The sequence below is a fragment of the Falco rusticolus genome, chromosome 6 (genome assembly GCF_015220075.1).
Source record: "Falco rusticolus isolate bFalRus1 chromosome 6, bFalRus1.pri, whole genome shotgun sequence".
Classification (NCBI taxonomy): Eukaryota; Metazoa; Chordata; class Aves; order Falconiformes; family Falconidae; genus Falco; species Falco rusticolus.
In genome coordinates, this window is record NC_051192.1 from 21,454,716 (window position 1) to 21,471,389 (window position 16,674).

A 16,674-nucleotide genomic window follows, 5' to 3' on the forward strand; every position below is an offset into this window, starting at 1 on the left:
ACTTAGTTGCCAGCTGAGTTAAACCTTAATACATGATAGCAAAAATATTTTCAGTTGTTCTTATTAGTAAATCTGTATTTCTTCTAGCACTGAATTACTACAAGTGGCTTAAAAGTTTTGAAAATTTTGTATACATAAAAACCACGCATATGATTATTCTTTGCCTTTACTTTTTTATCTGCCTACCCTTATTTTCTTTAAACTTTGAACTTCTATGTGCTTTGCTATTTAGGTATTTCAAAGTACCTAAAACTTCAAATAAGTTTTCACTGTCAAGGTACCTCTCAGCATCAGTCATTGAGGTTCCCATTAAAAAATATTCAGTTTTTTCTGAAACATCACAATTTAAAGCGGTATTTTTTGTGATCTAATATATTTAGAATAATAGACGGGCTAAGATAGCTGTTTTTATGAGGGCATTTTTAGAAGATAACCTGGAAAAACAGTGTCACAAAACACAACACAGCTTTTCAATCATTGAATAAATTGACTTAGTATAGGCAGATTTTAATCAGAACAAAATGTGTCTAATGCAAATATGTTTGAATGTATTTAATTTTGTGTCTACTCTGATGGTGAAGCTGGAGTCAACAATTTGTGAGAATCCGATTTTTGGAAGTAGCATCATAACATGATGAAATTTATTCTGAAAGCAAATGTTAATGTAGAACTCCATTGAAATAAAAAGCCATTATACAGTGAACTGCAGTAGGTGGAGGCACAATCTCAAAGAAAAGAAAATGTAATGTTACAAGGTCACTTTGCTTTTTTTTGTAATCGTCTGAGCAATGATCTGCATATAACATACAAATTGAATAAAATTATACAAAAATGGCAAAAACCAAATAAGAATGTAAAAATAGATATGCTTCCAAAACTAAAAAAGAAAACACCACCCCAAAATACATAAAGTATCTGCTTTCTAAATCTAAACAAAAGACCGATTTTGTAAATCATAGGCCAGTTGTCTTTTAATACCTTTTCCTTTGGGTATTACTGATTTTAAGGAGGTGTTTGTCCAAAAGCAAAAAATTTACATATTTAAAATAGAGCCATAGGACATTATAAAGGATTTATAGAAGACTGATGTAAAGCTGATTTCTGTTTTGAAACAAACATATACTTTTTTATGGGCTAGTTATGTTTTACACTGCTTAACAATTTGTTTTCTCCTGCAAACATGAAATTTGGAAGGCTGCACAAGTAATAGTGTTTTTTGCTGAGGATATTAAAATCTGTATCATTAGTTTTTTCTAAGTGGAGAAAATTGTAAATGGAGCTTTGTGAAAGCAGGAGAACACAATGTGTTATAAAGACTCAACTATTTCATCTCTGTATTTCAAAGTCATCAATATACATTCATTTTTGTCATTTTACTTAAAATTTGAAGATGTGAAAGCTCTGAAATCCTCAAACACTGTGAAACTTTTACTGGATACAAAAATACAACAAAAATCATTTGTTAGAATGCTTTTTTCTCAATTTTTGACCAGATTCACATTTAATCTCTGCATTATTCTAACTTTGTGCCTCTCACTTGCATTGTACTTTCTTGCTACATGGGGTACAAAGTTGTTCAGTGTGTATGCTGAGTACGCTTTTTCTGTAATTACTTATGAATTGCTCATGCAGAGGGACTTTTCATGTGGTGTGATAAGTCTTGAATACTGAGCTAATGTAATAGTAGCAGGTAGCTCTTTGTTACAGATGTGGTTGCTGGAGTTGCAGTGATCACAATCATATCGATTTTTGAGCAGGAGAACAGATAAAAGGAAATAGACTACCAAAGAGTCAATAATGACCCATTGTTCCTGGTAATTAGGTTTTTGCTATCTGTCCTTAAGGCATATAAAAGCATGTTGGTTTTTTTATTATTATTATTGCAAAAATATTATAGCACATACTGTAATTTCTAAAGTTCAGAAGAAAGGTTGAGAGAGTGCTTCAGAATAATTTCCACAATAGAGATTTTACTTTTTTTTAAAATGGATATATAGAAACCTAACATCATAACACTTTGTTCTTAATTGCATACTATAAGCACAGTTCTGCAAGTGCTTGTGTAGTCAGACAGCATTTGCTCTTGCAAGTAGTACAATGAAAGTCATTTACTTCTTGACTTAGTAGAGTTTATGACATGATGGGACATTTGCAGGGTCTTAAGAATTCACACTTTATGTGGTCTTGTTAGCCAGAAAATAGAAAATGGGAGAAATTATTTTTCTAAAAAATACCTCTCTAGAACTAGTTTTTTTGGCTTTTATTTTTGTCATACAGTTAACAGTGTTTATTCCAGGCAAATGTAGATGGCTGTATAGACTGAATGATTTCTATCAGGAACTTTCTTTTTCCTCTTTCTGTGATTGGAAAGAAGTAAACCACCCTGAACACTTGTACAGACAGGGTAGTGACAGATAACCTGTCCAATAAATAATTGATTTAAAAATAAGTGAGAATGAGAAGTTGATCAGCAAGTTCAGGAAATCAGTCACAGCTTAAACTTACATGAGAATAGCAAACCTTGGGTAGAGAGACTGGCTTTGAAACCAGACCTTTATCCATTGAAACTAAATCATTGAAGCAATAGATGCATGCTAAACATTCTCAGACTCTTTCTACTTATTCTTTTAACTGAAACATTCCCTTGCACTTAAGATTTAAGCTTTTGCTCCACAAGAACGTAGAGCATTATCTCAGCACTCTCCAAACTACCAGCTGCAACAAGGTCTTTTACCACCAGTTACCAACATACTCTTCACACTAGTCCCTCTGCTGCCTTCTCCTAGTCTCTCATTCAGGGCACACGCTCTTTCTGCTTCTTCCTCAGCTGCTCTCTCTCCATTGACTCTCAACCACTTAACAGAACCAGCCACAGCTGCACTTTATCTACATTGGCCAATCCACTGCCCCTGAAGCTAGCCCACAGTTGTATATTATCAATGCTAATTAACCCAGCTTCATTCCTCCACAGAGCATTAACTGCATGTTCTGTTATAGTTAAGATTTAAGCTTGTGTTCCACAAGAATGATAAGGTGTCATTGTCAGAAAACATAATTCAAATATTTCCTAGGAACTTCTAAATCTTTAGCATTTTATTTGCTAAAATGAAATTCAGTTCCTGAATCAGAGTTCAAGCAGATGATAGGAATACTGCTGTTCTTATTTCAGAAAACCTGTATTGAACTTACAAGCTAACTGCATCTCCCGTGTTAATTGCTGGCAAAATTTTAAGTTGTCTGAAAATTTCACCTCCAGTAAGTTAAAATCAAGTTGCAGTAAGTGACTACCTGCCTAACTCTGTTTTCAGATACTTTGAGGTTCTTAGCACCATAAACACTCTATCAGGTTACATGATTATCTGAGATTTTGTGAGATGAAAAAAGTTCTACTATTTCAAACTTTTATGTTGGGAAATATATTTTTATTCTGTCTATAAAAAATGCAAATTCTTTCCTATGTAATGGCAAGAAATGTAGCAACAACATCATTATCCTTTGGAGTATTTTTCCTGTTCTTTTGTTCTCTTGGCATTTGGTCAAAATTTATAATTGTTTAATGTTCCACTTTGCCATTGCTCTGAGAACTGGAGATCAAACTATGAGGCATTGAGGCAAAAGATGAAATTGTTCTTTTCTTTTCTCTTTCTGTGTAAGAAAAAATTACACTTAAAAAATAATCACCTGGGCAGTTCTACTTTTCATAGATTAAAAAAAATAATAATTGATTGTTGGTTTTAAAACCTTTTTAAATTATATAAATAAAAAATATGCTTTGTTCAGATGTTAAAACAAGTATTTTGATGATGGGGAAAATAATTTCCATCTGTTTTATCTCTACTTAAAATCACATACACATCTCTGTAAACAAATACCCTGTTTAAAATTCACTAGGCAACTAAATGTTAAAAAATAATCTAAACAGCTATTCCTTAATGTGATGATTATTGAGCTGAAATACTATCATATTTTGAAAAAAAAAAGGAGTTTATGCTAACATGTTATTTGATTTTTTAAAAAAGTTACATCAATATTTTTTATAGCTTGCTGCTGCTCATATCTTGTTCCCAGTTTGAATGCATTTTTGGGTGTGAAAAAACCCCGCTCTACTCTTTGCTTAATTGAACCCCAGAGTGGAGTTTGGAATGTGTCAAGAAGTAAGAAAACACCAGCTTTAATAAGCATACAATGCAATTTAACAGTTCATAAAACAGTAAAATTTAATCCCAGGCTGAGAGATTTATTAAATCTCACTCAGCAAAATGGTTTTGTGGGATGTGTTAGCAAGTGAGAATTAAGTGAAATGATTTCAGGGGCAATAGATTTTATTACCGAAAGAGGGGAGGATCTAGTTTTGCATGCCATTTCTTCTTAATTTCATTCACTTGTTATAATTGCTTAGAGCAGGGGAGCTTTCCGTGAGTAGCAGTAGTATGCTGGGTCTCCAGAATCTGTGTGCATGCTACTACACGTCAGGCATCATCTAACTGAAATATCTTCTGAACAGCAGTTTTTTAAATGATTGTTAAAGATTTTTGAATCTAATACAACTTAAGCCTCTATCTGTCTGTATGATAAAATTACTTTCTCCCCTCCCATCATTTTTGCATGTATACTTGGTTTTCTGCATTCTTTAGCTTTCCTTTCTTTCCTGGTTTCTGTTCCACTAAACAGTTGTTCTCAGTCTCTGTTTTCATAGGTTAAAGAAATTATCTTCTTTCAATCTCTTTTCTAATACTTCTGCCAGTTAGAGGATTCCTAATTTTGCTTTATTCTTCCAGACAGTTGTTACATGCCTGTGAAGTAGTATGCTAGTTTATATCACCTGCTTATGTCCCACTTACATAAATGTTAATATATCATTCAACGTAAAAAAAAATGTTTTTTAAAAGTTAATTTCTTCCAATACTTTTTTCCTGTAGCCTCATATGACAAACTCCTTGAAGTCCCTGCTCAAACACTGAGTGTTCCCACAGCTATTTTACTTAATGCTACACTAATATCCTTGTTACTATGACTTGCTGAAAATACTTTTTTTTCCATTATTGCTGCCCAGACTGTTCAAAACTGTAATATGAGTTTGTATGGTGTGCATATCGCATAGCTGTATGGGATACCCAAGAAAATGTTTAAGTGAGCTTACCTAGATTTGTTATATTTTGGATTGATAAATGCTTTTTGGTTCCCTTGAAATCATTCTTAACCTAAGGTAGGTTAAGATAATATAAAAGCATTCATTTGCTTTTATGCTTTCCAATACAGTTGGAAATACTTAAGAAAAGGTAAGACATATTGTCTCTACTTCTGTAAGATTAACTGGGAAAGGTTTTTCTCTCTGTCTCCCTGCCTGGATGTTTTGCTGTATTGGTTTGCTATAGACTTTCTCTAAAACAAAGCTGGAATTTCTATACACCCTATGTCTTGGGTCACATTCATTAGACAGAGTTGTTCCTTGATATGGAATAGCATGGGCCAATTTAGCTTTACAACTAATCACTTCTCTGATTCTTCCTGAATGTTCTAAAGGACCTTTTCTCCTGAATCTAGTTCACAATACAATATGTAAACCTCTGTTGTAGTTTAACCCTGACTGGCAACTAAGCCCTATGCAGCTGCTGGCTCACTTCCTCTGCAGTGGGATGGGGGAGAGAACGGGAAGAGTAAAAGTGAGAAAACTCATGGATTGAGATAAAGACAGTTTAATAGGTAAAGTGAAAGCTGTACCCATAAGAAAAGCAAAGCAAAACAAGGAATTAATTCACTCCTTTCCATCAGCAGGCAGGTGCTCAGCCATCTCCAGGAAAGCAGAGTTCCATCACACTTAACAGTTACTTGGAAAGACAAAATGCCCTAATGCAGATGTCCCCCACCTTTTCTTCTTACCCCAGCTTATATACTCAGCATGGTGTTTAATGGTATGAAATATCTCTTTGGCTATTTGGGTCAGCTGTCCTGGCTGTGTCCCCTCCCAATTCCCTGTGCCCCTCCAGCCCTCTTGCTGGTGGGGCCTAGGAAACCCATAAGTCCTTGACTTAGTATAAACATTACCCAGAAACAGCCAAACCCATCAGTGTGCTGTCAATGTTGTTCTCACACCAAATCCAAAGCACAGCACCACCCCAGCTACTAAGAAGAAAATTAACTCTATACCAGCTGAAACCAGGACAACATCATTATTGAAAGCTGTGTTTCATCAAGCTGCATACTCATAACTGTATAGAATAAAAAAAAAGGAGGGGCTATGTGTATCATACTTATCATTTTGAGTGAGGACAGGTATGATGACAATCACTTCGTGGTTGTAAAATTATTATTACATGATTTACCCTTCTATCTTTCTTTTCATGTATAATTCAAGACATGGTTTGATTTTACTGCAATGCAAAACTGCATTTTAAAAAATTCAGTTTCATCTCATAGCCTGTAAGAAGTAGTAAAGAGTAAATTTGAATCTATATTTACTTTCATATTCACATTCACATTTCTCTACAATATATGTATACAGAAAAGGGTTCTATATTCTTGTGCCTCTTACAGATCTGTATGGTCCCAAATAGTTCATATTATTGAACATACTTATGATATGAATATTTCTTTTGGACTATTTGTTAGGCTTCATTTGTCTTGATGTATATTTTTTTATTTGATTAAACGTAAACCTTTTTATTCTTGTCTGTTCAATCTAAACTTTTTTTCATCTTTGTGATAACTTCAACCGATTCTATCTTTTGTTATGCATATGACTGGAAAATTGTAGAAGTTCCGAAACATAATAATTTTTCACTTTATTATTGTAATAACTTATAGAAAATTATCTCTTATCTATATGTATATATAAAACATAGAAAATGTAAAATTTTTGCAACTGCATTTGAAACACTGACTTGTAACAATGGAGTATATATCTCATTAACCATAAACTGTAATTGCCGCGAATAAAATAACAGTAGATAGATCCATGGAATTTTCTAATTCCCCTAGTGCCCTATTTGAGAAATTACTTCTGAAAATGGGAAAATATTCTGAATATAGTCATTAAAATAACACCATACATGAATAGTTAGATGCTTTCTTTTCATCTTATATAAGCATTATTTGTTTAACATTAAACCTGAAAAAGTTAATGAAAAATTGCTTTCTTCAACATTAATCTCTTGGTCTGGACCTTCTTAAAAAAGGGCTTTGTAGTGCGGATTTGAAACTACCTGTAGTTTGGAGGTAGCTGATCAAAGATATGTGGTGAATCAAGGTTCAAGTAGGGTAATGTTAACACTATTGGCACCATGCTATATGAAAATTTTGAGAAAAAAAGTTCTTATGTCAGTAGTTATTGTTTTGTGGGTTAAAATCACATTGTCCTCACATAATTTAAGATCTGGACCTTAAAATTTTCTGAGCAGGAAACAGTTGAATGTATAATAAATAAACTACAGATTTTTATAAGTATATCTTAATTTTTATCTGTACACTAGCATAGTTTCTGTAGTTCATATACAGCAGTCTTTAAAGGCAATTTTGTCATTTTCCATCAAACAGGACAGTTTTAAGGAAAGTTGTAGACAATGTTAGTATTGAGAGCTCTTCTGCACTGTAGGTTGTCATCCCTTCCTGACTTATGAGTATTGTCAGACTTTTCTCACATCTTTGTTCTGTTCTTATCTATTTTCCCTGGGTTGTTTAAAAGAAAGTGGAGTCAGCTTCTATGATAAAACCAGTCTTCAAAGGAGAATAATAATAATAAAACTTGCACAGAGGCTTATTTCTGTTCACTGTGCTCACAATGGAAATAATCTAGAAAATAAGATGAATATGGGAAAAAATGAAAGGCAGATGGTGAGGAGTTTGGTAGAACAAAAAAAAGGAAGTGTTTTATTTGTTTATGGAATACGCTGTCTATTCAAGTTTTCAGAATTATTAACTACGTATTGTTTGTTAAATTATCAGTAAGGATAACTGAAAGAAAAATAAGTAATTATCAAAGGAGAAGTACTGTTAGCAGGCTAAGGAGATTTATTATGGGGCATTTTTGAAGGCTTTGAAAATGCATAAGTATGCCATTATAAATCCTAATTGTTCAGTGCATCTTAAATAATGTTATTTCTCCTTAAAAAGTTTATGCTGGAGAGCAAGGGGATTTGACTAGGCTGTCCTGTTCATTGTACTTCCAGTATCCTCTGCTTGTTCAGGCTGTTAGATCAAAGAAACAGAGCTGCTGTTCTTACCCTCTGAATTGTGCTACATCATCTCTGCCCGTCATAAAGCTAAGTAGAAACAGTCTGGATATATTGGGAGTTGAAAACAGAAAACCCCAACAACCTGCTTTTGCATCTAGTATTCTATTCAAGGCATTATTGTGGTGTAGGAAATACAGAATTTATAAGGGCCAACAGAAAATTCAGTCCTTCTGGAACATGCCCTGCCTCGTGTACTTACACTCCTTTTGCCAAATAGGAACTCACCATTCTCATTATGCTCTAAACTCTCGCAAGGAGAGGTACCATTAATACAAGCTTAGCAAGAGAATCTTTTTGCAGTATGAATTGGTCATGGTAACACTCTGTTAAACCAGTGACCACAGTTGGTCTGAACTAGGTTTATTTCAGAAGATACTGTGATCTGAGATGGCTGTGTAGCTAACAAATTCAGTCACTAACAAATGATATTACATGATGAAATAAATTTCAGAATAAAGACTTCATATGTATTATTTTTACTATGTTCACATGTTTTCAAGGATTTTGTTATACTAAAAAAATGTGAAAAGTGTTCTTTCACTTTTATGCATTTATCTGGATACTTTTGTCATGGTCACCTAGGAAACAAATGCAGATACACATTTGCAAGCATTTGCATTTGGTTTCATATAATTTTTGATGCAACTAATGAAGTCACACTTGAAAAGAATTTAAGCTTCATTTTAATTATTGCAAAATATATTTCAGAATACATCAGTGACCCTCAGACACTAGGCAAAGCCCTCTGAACAGTTTGGCCTTTTAAATGTAGTTGGACTTATTTCATAAGTGCAAAATTTGACTGACTAGAGATAGGAAGACAGAAATAATCTTGAAGAGATAATGAGCTGCATATGAAAAATATAATCTATACTACTTAATGTAGTAGTACTTATTCAGATAATATGCAGGTAAAGACAGCATAAGAACTAAAAAGTGGAACAGCATATGCACACTTTACTAATCAATGGAAAAAGCTTACTGATGCAGTATTTCAAGTGAACTGTGTAGTGTCTTCCCTTGAAATTTTTGGTGAGTCATTTCAGTTTAACACAGCTGACTAGAGAATCAGAATACTATGTTTCAAGATATTTTTTTTTACTTCAGTTTTATTTTTCATAGAACATTTTATTAAAGAACTCTTGAGGTTTCTTTTAAAGATTTTTAGCAAAATATTTGGTTTGGCATAAAATTTTGGACATATTTAATTTGTGATATCTTTGTAAACTGATACTAATGACAGTAGTGACTGGTAAATGCAGATTCAGATCTCTACCTTGTGATAGGACAGGGCCTGTTGACTGAGTTATAGAATATGAATAGCGTCATATTCTTTCTCATTTGCTTTGTCTTTGTTGAAGAAATACATTTTGACAACTTTTCTGAATCAAATATTTAAAAATTTTATTGCAGAAAATCCAGTCCTATCAAACTGTCTAGAGAGTTTCAACTTGGATTATAGAAGAGTTGTTTTTGAATTTAATTCTGAGACAAATTTGGAAGTTTTACTCCTTCTTTGACACACATAAAGGATTTCATTACTCCCCCCCCCCCCCCCCCCCCAGCCCTTTCTTGCAGAGGTAAAGGGACATTAATTTGCTTTTACTGGACATGACTTGAATGAATAAAGTTAAGTTCAAACACAAAATACAGATCACTAAACAAGTATGTATCATACTTACAAGGAGGTCATCTTTAATAATCCCTTACACTTACCATAAAAGCATTTTGCAAATAGTTCAGCAGTCTAATGCTCATAAAGGTAATCCTTATATTGTTAAGGATGTCATTTAGTTAGATATGTAAAACATCTTTATTTTTTATACTCTTGTTTGTCCCTCTTTTTTGATTCCTTTCCTGTGGAAAAAGTTCCCCACAGTCACCGAAAAAAGTTGGCAGAGTAAAGAAGGCAATTATGGAACTTGTGTGTCACAAGTTTGTAATACAAGAATTATCTGGTCTAGGGAAAATACACTACTGAATTGCAAATAACTTATTCTTGTCTGAAATCCATACTAGATCAAATACTAAAGAAGAAAAAGTAAATTTATTAAGCTTCTCTTTTCTATTGACTTATTTCATATGTCACTCAGTGTAGAAAATTTCTTGGTGTTTTCAAGTACTTCACAGAGCATCTTTTAAGTTGAAGACCATATTTCTTCATAGACTTTTATTAGTAATAAATTTAATTAAGGGGAAAAACAATCACATTGGTTTGATTTAACATTTAATTGAAAACCTGAGGGTTTTTTCCTGCTTTCAAGCTGTTTTTAATCATCCATATATGAGTAATTGAAAGTTCTTCCAGATCATGCCTACATAACAATTCTTTTTTTTTGTTAACTGTCGATTACAGAGAACTATAATTTTTTATAGTAAAAGCTGAAATGTTTTTTTTTTGTTGTTTGAGAAGTGTACTAATTCTGATCTAGCTCATGAAGAAACAATTACCCTAAAAATCATTCATCTTAAATTAATGTTAAACTTGATTACATGATAAAAATCATGTTTCCTAAAAATAAAGCACATATTTTTTCAATTTAGAAATAAATCAGGAGCACAGAGATATAAACCAGGGAGGAGTGGTTTACTGGTACGTGAAATCCTCATATAGTTTGATGGAGGTAAATGGAAATGTCATACAAAAACATTGCTGTGCAGATAAGGTGCACACACAAGTCATGATCTGATGTCAGTAAATGTGGAATATGCAAATTTTTTTAACTTAATAGTTAATTAAGCACAGGTATTCCTAAAGCAGTTAGCACATTTGTTGAGGCAGATGCCAAATGGCATCAACGAACTCTTATGTACTGTAAGTCAGAAGATTGTTATGAAGACCATGATTCTTCTGTTCCATTAGGCTTGCTCAGATTTTATCTATACATCAGTGTGAGCCCTTTCACTTTTTTTTGGAATGTCTTAAGATACAGACCTAGATGTCAGATTGCAGCTGTAATGCATAAACATCCATTTAGTTTCAGGATTTTCAGCTGATTCTGGTCTGGCCTACCAGCCATGCTGAAGGTCACTAAAAATAATACCTTCTTTACGTTATAAGAAGGGCAGAAAAACTTGGCAGAGAAGCAGTTTGTCAGTTTCATTACATGGGGAAGATTTCTTCTTGGCTGAGATCCAGACTATAGCAGTTTTTTTCTGCATCAGCTTCACACGTACAGGTTACAAACCAGTAAAAAACACTGCCGACCTCCTGCCCCAGCTCCAAGCCTCCAAGACTCAAACATTCCTTACAATGCCAATTGAGGACCAGCAAGCATGTGACAAAAATCACAGCATATATCTGCTAGGGTTTACCATGTGCCTTTGACACCTTTGGGTGTGGCTGGGGACAGAGAGGAAAAAGACCACCTTTTACTTGGAGGAGGGCCAGGGAGAAATAATAGGCTCTTTCTCTAATGCTAGAAAGGAGTCATTTTCTAGCTTCTTTGTATTGAGTCTAGCTCCATGAGAGCCCTTTCACAATGAGATTAGAGTACTTGCATGCAATTTGTTAGACAGTAGTTAGCAAGTAATTTAGCAAGACTCAAAAGTGATTATACATAAACATAAGTGAAAAATAGAGGCAAACACAACACCCACAGTAAGACAGGAGGTAAAGGAATGACAGAACAGTGTTGAGAAGAAATGTGTGGTATCTAACTGAGTTTGGGATAAAAATCAAACACAGTTTGGTACTTCCTCTCTATTTGAGATATACTGTGACTGAAATCATGTCTCTGATTAAGCTGTTACCTGTGAGTGCTAAAAGCTTTCTTGTTACTTGACAGTCAACTGAAAAACAGACTTGTGGTCATAGACATCTGTTACCTGACACCTTAATCACCTAACCCAGTCTTGTTCTATTTCAATTTGATGAAAAATTTTTGTAGCATCTGTAGTTGTAGTAAATTTTTCTTTTGTAGTTGTAGAAATAAAAATGACAGTATCATAAGCAGTATTTTAGATTTTATCTGTATCCAAGCAAGTCATCATGAATACTAAGTAGGATTGTGAAAACAAAAAACCCCACAACCCATGGTTCAGAAACTGTACCAAGACATGTTTGTGAAATGCAACGTGATTAACTAAAACAGTACCAATATAATTTTTCAATAAGATTATTTTCTTCTATTATGGGTACTTCAGTGAATGGAAACATTGTAGCATGTTTCTACCTGAAATTCAGGAAACATTGCTTCTGAAGTGTCCAGACTGCTAATCTCTCTTTACATAAAATAAAGAATCTTAATTAATTAGGGACATTTCCTCCCAAACAGTCTCTTGCTGAAACCTGTACCACAAGGCATAGTTCCAAAAGTGTGATTTAAGGAAGAGAAAGCAGTATGGACAAAGGCAGTGAGACATAAAGCTTAGCAAGCATAACAAATGAGGGTGTAGAGCTAGGCCAACAACTATCTGTCTCTCAGAGGAAAGGTGAAGTGACCAACCAAGAGAAGAGCCCAACCTGCAAATTCAAGTATATACATTATAGCTTTTCCTGAGTTCTGTGCTGTTGAGTTCACTTGCAGTAAAATCAATGGTTGCACCCAGTGAGATGAGTACAATATTGAATCACTAAACCAACGTATTTTTGAGTATATGGTTCTCTCTGTCTTTATTCAGTGCAAATGTTAAAGCCTACATTTAACTTTAATCTTCTTATACAAGGTGGATTGTGGAATCTCATCCTATGTAAAAAAGGGATTTACCTTGTAGCATCTAAAAATCAAACAGGGCACTCAACTTCTAGCCAGTGATTAATTTATGTTGTGCACATTTAAGAGTATATTCTGTTTGAGATTTGTTTCCAATGAAGCAATATTCATCAGTCAAATGTGAAGAATATTATCAGAATTTGAATTACTTCTAAAACTGCAATGGCTTTTTTTTAAAAAAAACCTGTCTTGTTGACTTGACTGCCTTGTCATGTGTAGTGGGCCTGGCTGAGCCCCACAGCAGCCCTCATGGTGCTGCGCTTGTACTGGTAGCTGGAAAGGCGGTGGTAACACACCGGTGCTTTGGCTGCTGCTGAGCAGCGCTGGCACAGCATCAGGGCTGTGTCTCCAACCTTCCCTGCCCCCTCTGACCAGTAAGTTGGGGGTGGGCAAGATGTTGGGAGAGGGGGGACATAGCCAGGACAACTGACCCAAAGTGACCAATGGGATATTCCATACCATATGACATCTGCTCAGATAGAAAAGCTAAGAGAAAGAAGGAGGAAGAAGGGGGCATTGGTTATGTACATTTGTCTTCTGGTGCAACTGCTAGATGTACTGAAGCCCTGCTCCCCAGGAAGTAGCCGAACATTACCTACTGATGGGAAGTAGAGAATAAAATAATTTGTTTTCCTTTGCTTCTGCATGCATGACTTTTGCTATTGCTTCATTAATCTGCCTTTATCTTTGACCCACAAGTTTTTTTCCATGTTATTCCCCCTTTCCCTGCCCCGCGCCCCCCCCCCCCCCCCCCCCCCTTTCTGCTGTGGAGGGGAGTGATAGAGTGGCTTGGGGGGCACCTGGCATTCAGCCATTGTCAACCCACCACATCATCCTACAGATTTCCAGCTCAGTGGCTTATGAAATTTGACAGAAAACCATGTTGCTTTGCATCTGGCATAATGTTCATTTGATTCCTGCTGATGAGTCTTAGCAGTTCTGAGTCCAAATATATATCAAATTAATCAGTTAATGTTGATTTTGAACTTCTGGTTGCTTCTTCATGGGCTGCTTTTGATAAAGTCTCACAGCAATTTCAATTTTCCTTTGTTGGTGCAAGGACTACAGTTTTAGCAGTAAAGATGTTTTTTAAAAAGTTTGCATTTCTGAGCCAGATTAATGACTTGTAATTATTGTGTAGTTTATTTAAAAAACCTGTTGTCTAGACTCTAACTACTACCAAGTACTGCTTCTAGAATATTAAGCTTTGTATGATGCTTACTCAGCATGTCATTCTAACTTTTTGGTATTTCACTGCCTCCTTGTCAATATTAGCTTGCCTTAAAAGCGCTTTAATGCCTTGAAGATAATGAACAATTTGGCAGCAAAAATATTTTCTGACTGATTTGGAGCCCCTGTGTAAACTACTTGGTGTCTGAGATCATTGAAACCTATTATACTGGATATTTTAAAATTAGGATTTATTTCTGTTTGGATTTTGAAATCTCTCCTTGGGAGAACCATTTAAATGTAAACCTATATTTTCCTTTTTAACGTAGCTTATGGGCTATAATGGTAGAACATTTTTGCATTTTTATGTTTAGTTTTATTGTAAAGAGCCTTGGGATGCATTTGCATGAAAGGCACTATATAAGCTCATTTTGTATTGCATTGTATTGTATTGTGACAAGTGCAATAATCTCCAGGTTTCCTATCCATTAAAGAACTAATTTCACAGCTCACTAATTACGTGAATGAGAAGGGGAAATAGGTCCTTTTTCTCTAAGGTATGCTGAGCAGATGGCATAGCATACATTTCCACCAGCTGAATCTAAGGTCCTCTCTTGCATTTGGTTCCGAGGCTTGCCTCTGTTTATCAAATAGAACAGGAGAGAGATGTCAGTTTCTTGTACAGCATGACAGTGGGTACTGAGAGACTGTCTCTGTCCTTTGCTAACACAACGTTAGTTAGCACATACCAGGTCTAAACAACCTATTTATTTAGGATGGGACATGAAAACTACTAAAATGAATGTGCATTTTAATGCAATTCTAATTTGCTTCTGATTTATAGAGGACACTGGTTAGATCTGTCATAGGGATTTAAACTGACAGCCATAAAAAAGTTATTAATGAATCAACTGAGTACCTTTGGAACTGTATCTAGTCTGAAATTACAGACTAGAAACAGAAATACACTGTTTCCTTAGCCTGTGCACTTTCTTCATAGCTAAGATTTTACTACCTTGATAATCTTTTTTTTTTTCTTTCGCTTCACTCATAGAAATAACTGACTTGAATCAAACATACATACAGCAGTTTTTATAGCACCCTAATGCACTGCTTTTTTGAAGTAACATGAGTCGTCAAAGATACCAGTGTTCTCCTGTGATCCTGAAAAGTCGGTATTTGGGCCCTTATTTGCAGCAGGAGAAAATCTGAGGTTGGAGATCCTTATTTAGGAATCGGCAATAAGGCTGCCTTTTACAGTTCCATGCAAGCAATCAGACCATTTTCCTCCTTTAACATAAGTAGTGCTAATTTTTCTTTCCTTCTTTCACTGCTGGGCTGTCACATGTGCTTGTTTTGTGTTCATGGTTCTGATTTCATTCTAATTTCAGACGGATGCAGCGCTAATGTATGATGCAGTTCATGTGGTGTCAGTGGCTGTCCAGCAGTTCCCACAGATGACTGTCAGTTCACTACAGTGTAATCGCCACAAACCATGGCGCTTTGGGACCCGCTTTATGAGTCTCATTAAGGAGGTAAGTCACTAATAAAGTGTGATGCTTTGTTACTTTCCTTTCTGCCAACTCCCGTTTTCTTTTGTTTCAACTCTACTTGAATTCTGCCTTTTCTTTTCAGAAGATGGAAATCTCTGAATTTGTTGTGTGTAAAGAGTTTAGCAGGCAAGGCAGCTTTTTTATTTGAAAGCAGGTTTTCCTGAGGTATTAGTTGGAACAGAGAAACATAAAAAAGGTGAAATGACTGCATTCAAAAGAAAACTTTTGCTTGTAGATAACTGGGGGGTGGGGTGGGAAGTTTGTGTGCGGAACATTTGTGGCATAAAATCCCAGACCCCTGAAACACCAAACAATAGACTGACTATGAAAAATCCAGCAACCTAATACTGGTGTAAGTTCAATGGGGCCAAGAATGAAGTTTACTCCCTGGTTTTAATTTTCCCTTTTTTATCCCCTCTGGTGAATTAATATATGTGGCCTTGGCCTTTTAATAAGCTGTTTAGATAGATGGTGATTTAAAGTAAAGCTAGGAGATTTAAGGTGCTAAATGTGAACACTGTAGAGTATTCAAGTCTCTTGTACTGTAAGTAACTCCTAATACAGTATTTTTCATTCTAGATATGAAAAACATTATGATAAAAAGAACTATTTGCAGTGGAATATAATCCTGTTTTTAGTATTGGTTCATTTTAGGATGATAATTTTGTTTTCCACATTCCCTCCTCTACTTTAGTATAGTTTCAGAACTAGGTAGACTTTGAGTTATAAGAAAATGAGGATGTTGTACTTCATTAAAAGTAAGGTATCAGCTCTGGAAGACTGGCCCAGTTTTTGCTGTCTCTGTGGTTTTAGGGGACTCAGCATCTTGTAAAAGTAAGCCTTGATTTGAATTAAATTTCCTGACAGAAAAATGAAATCTAGCATTCATGGAGGAGATTGAGGTTTGGGGTGTGTGGCTGGGGAGGGGGGTGGGGGTGGGCAAGTGGGGGGCATGCAGGGAAGCAGAAGGGGAAATGCATGCATGACTCATGGAGGAATGAAACC

At 35.1% G+C, this 16,674-nt stretch overlaps 1 protein-coding gene across 1 annotated transcript in view; it reads left to right on the forward strand.

Moving 5' to 3' along the window:
* Positions 1–16,674, forward strand: part of GRIK2 (glutamate ionotropic receptor kainate type subunit 2) — a 415,942-nt gene that overhangs the window by 209,907 nt on the left and 189,361 nt on the right. The window contains exon 8 of the mRNA XM_037392944.1: positions 15,508–15,651. Within this exon, the coding sequence (XP_037248841.1) occupies positions 15,508–15,651 (144 nt within the window). The remainder of the gene's footprint in view (positions 1–15,507; positions 15,652–16,674) is intronic.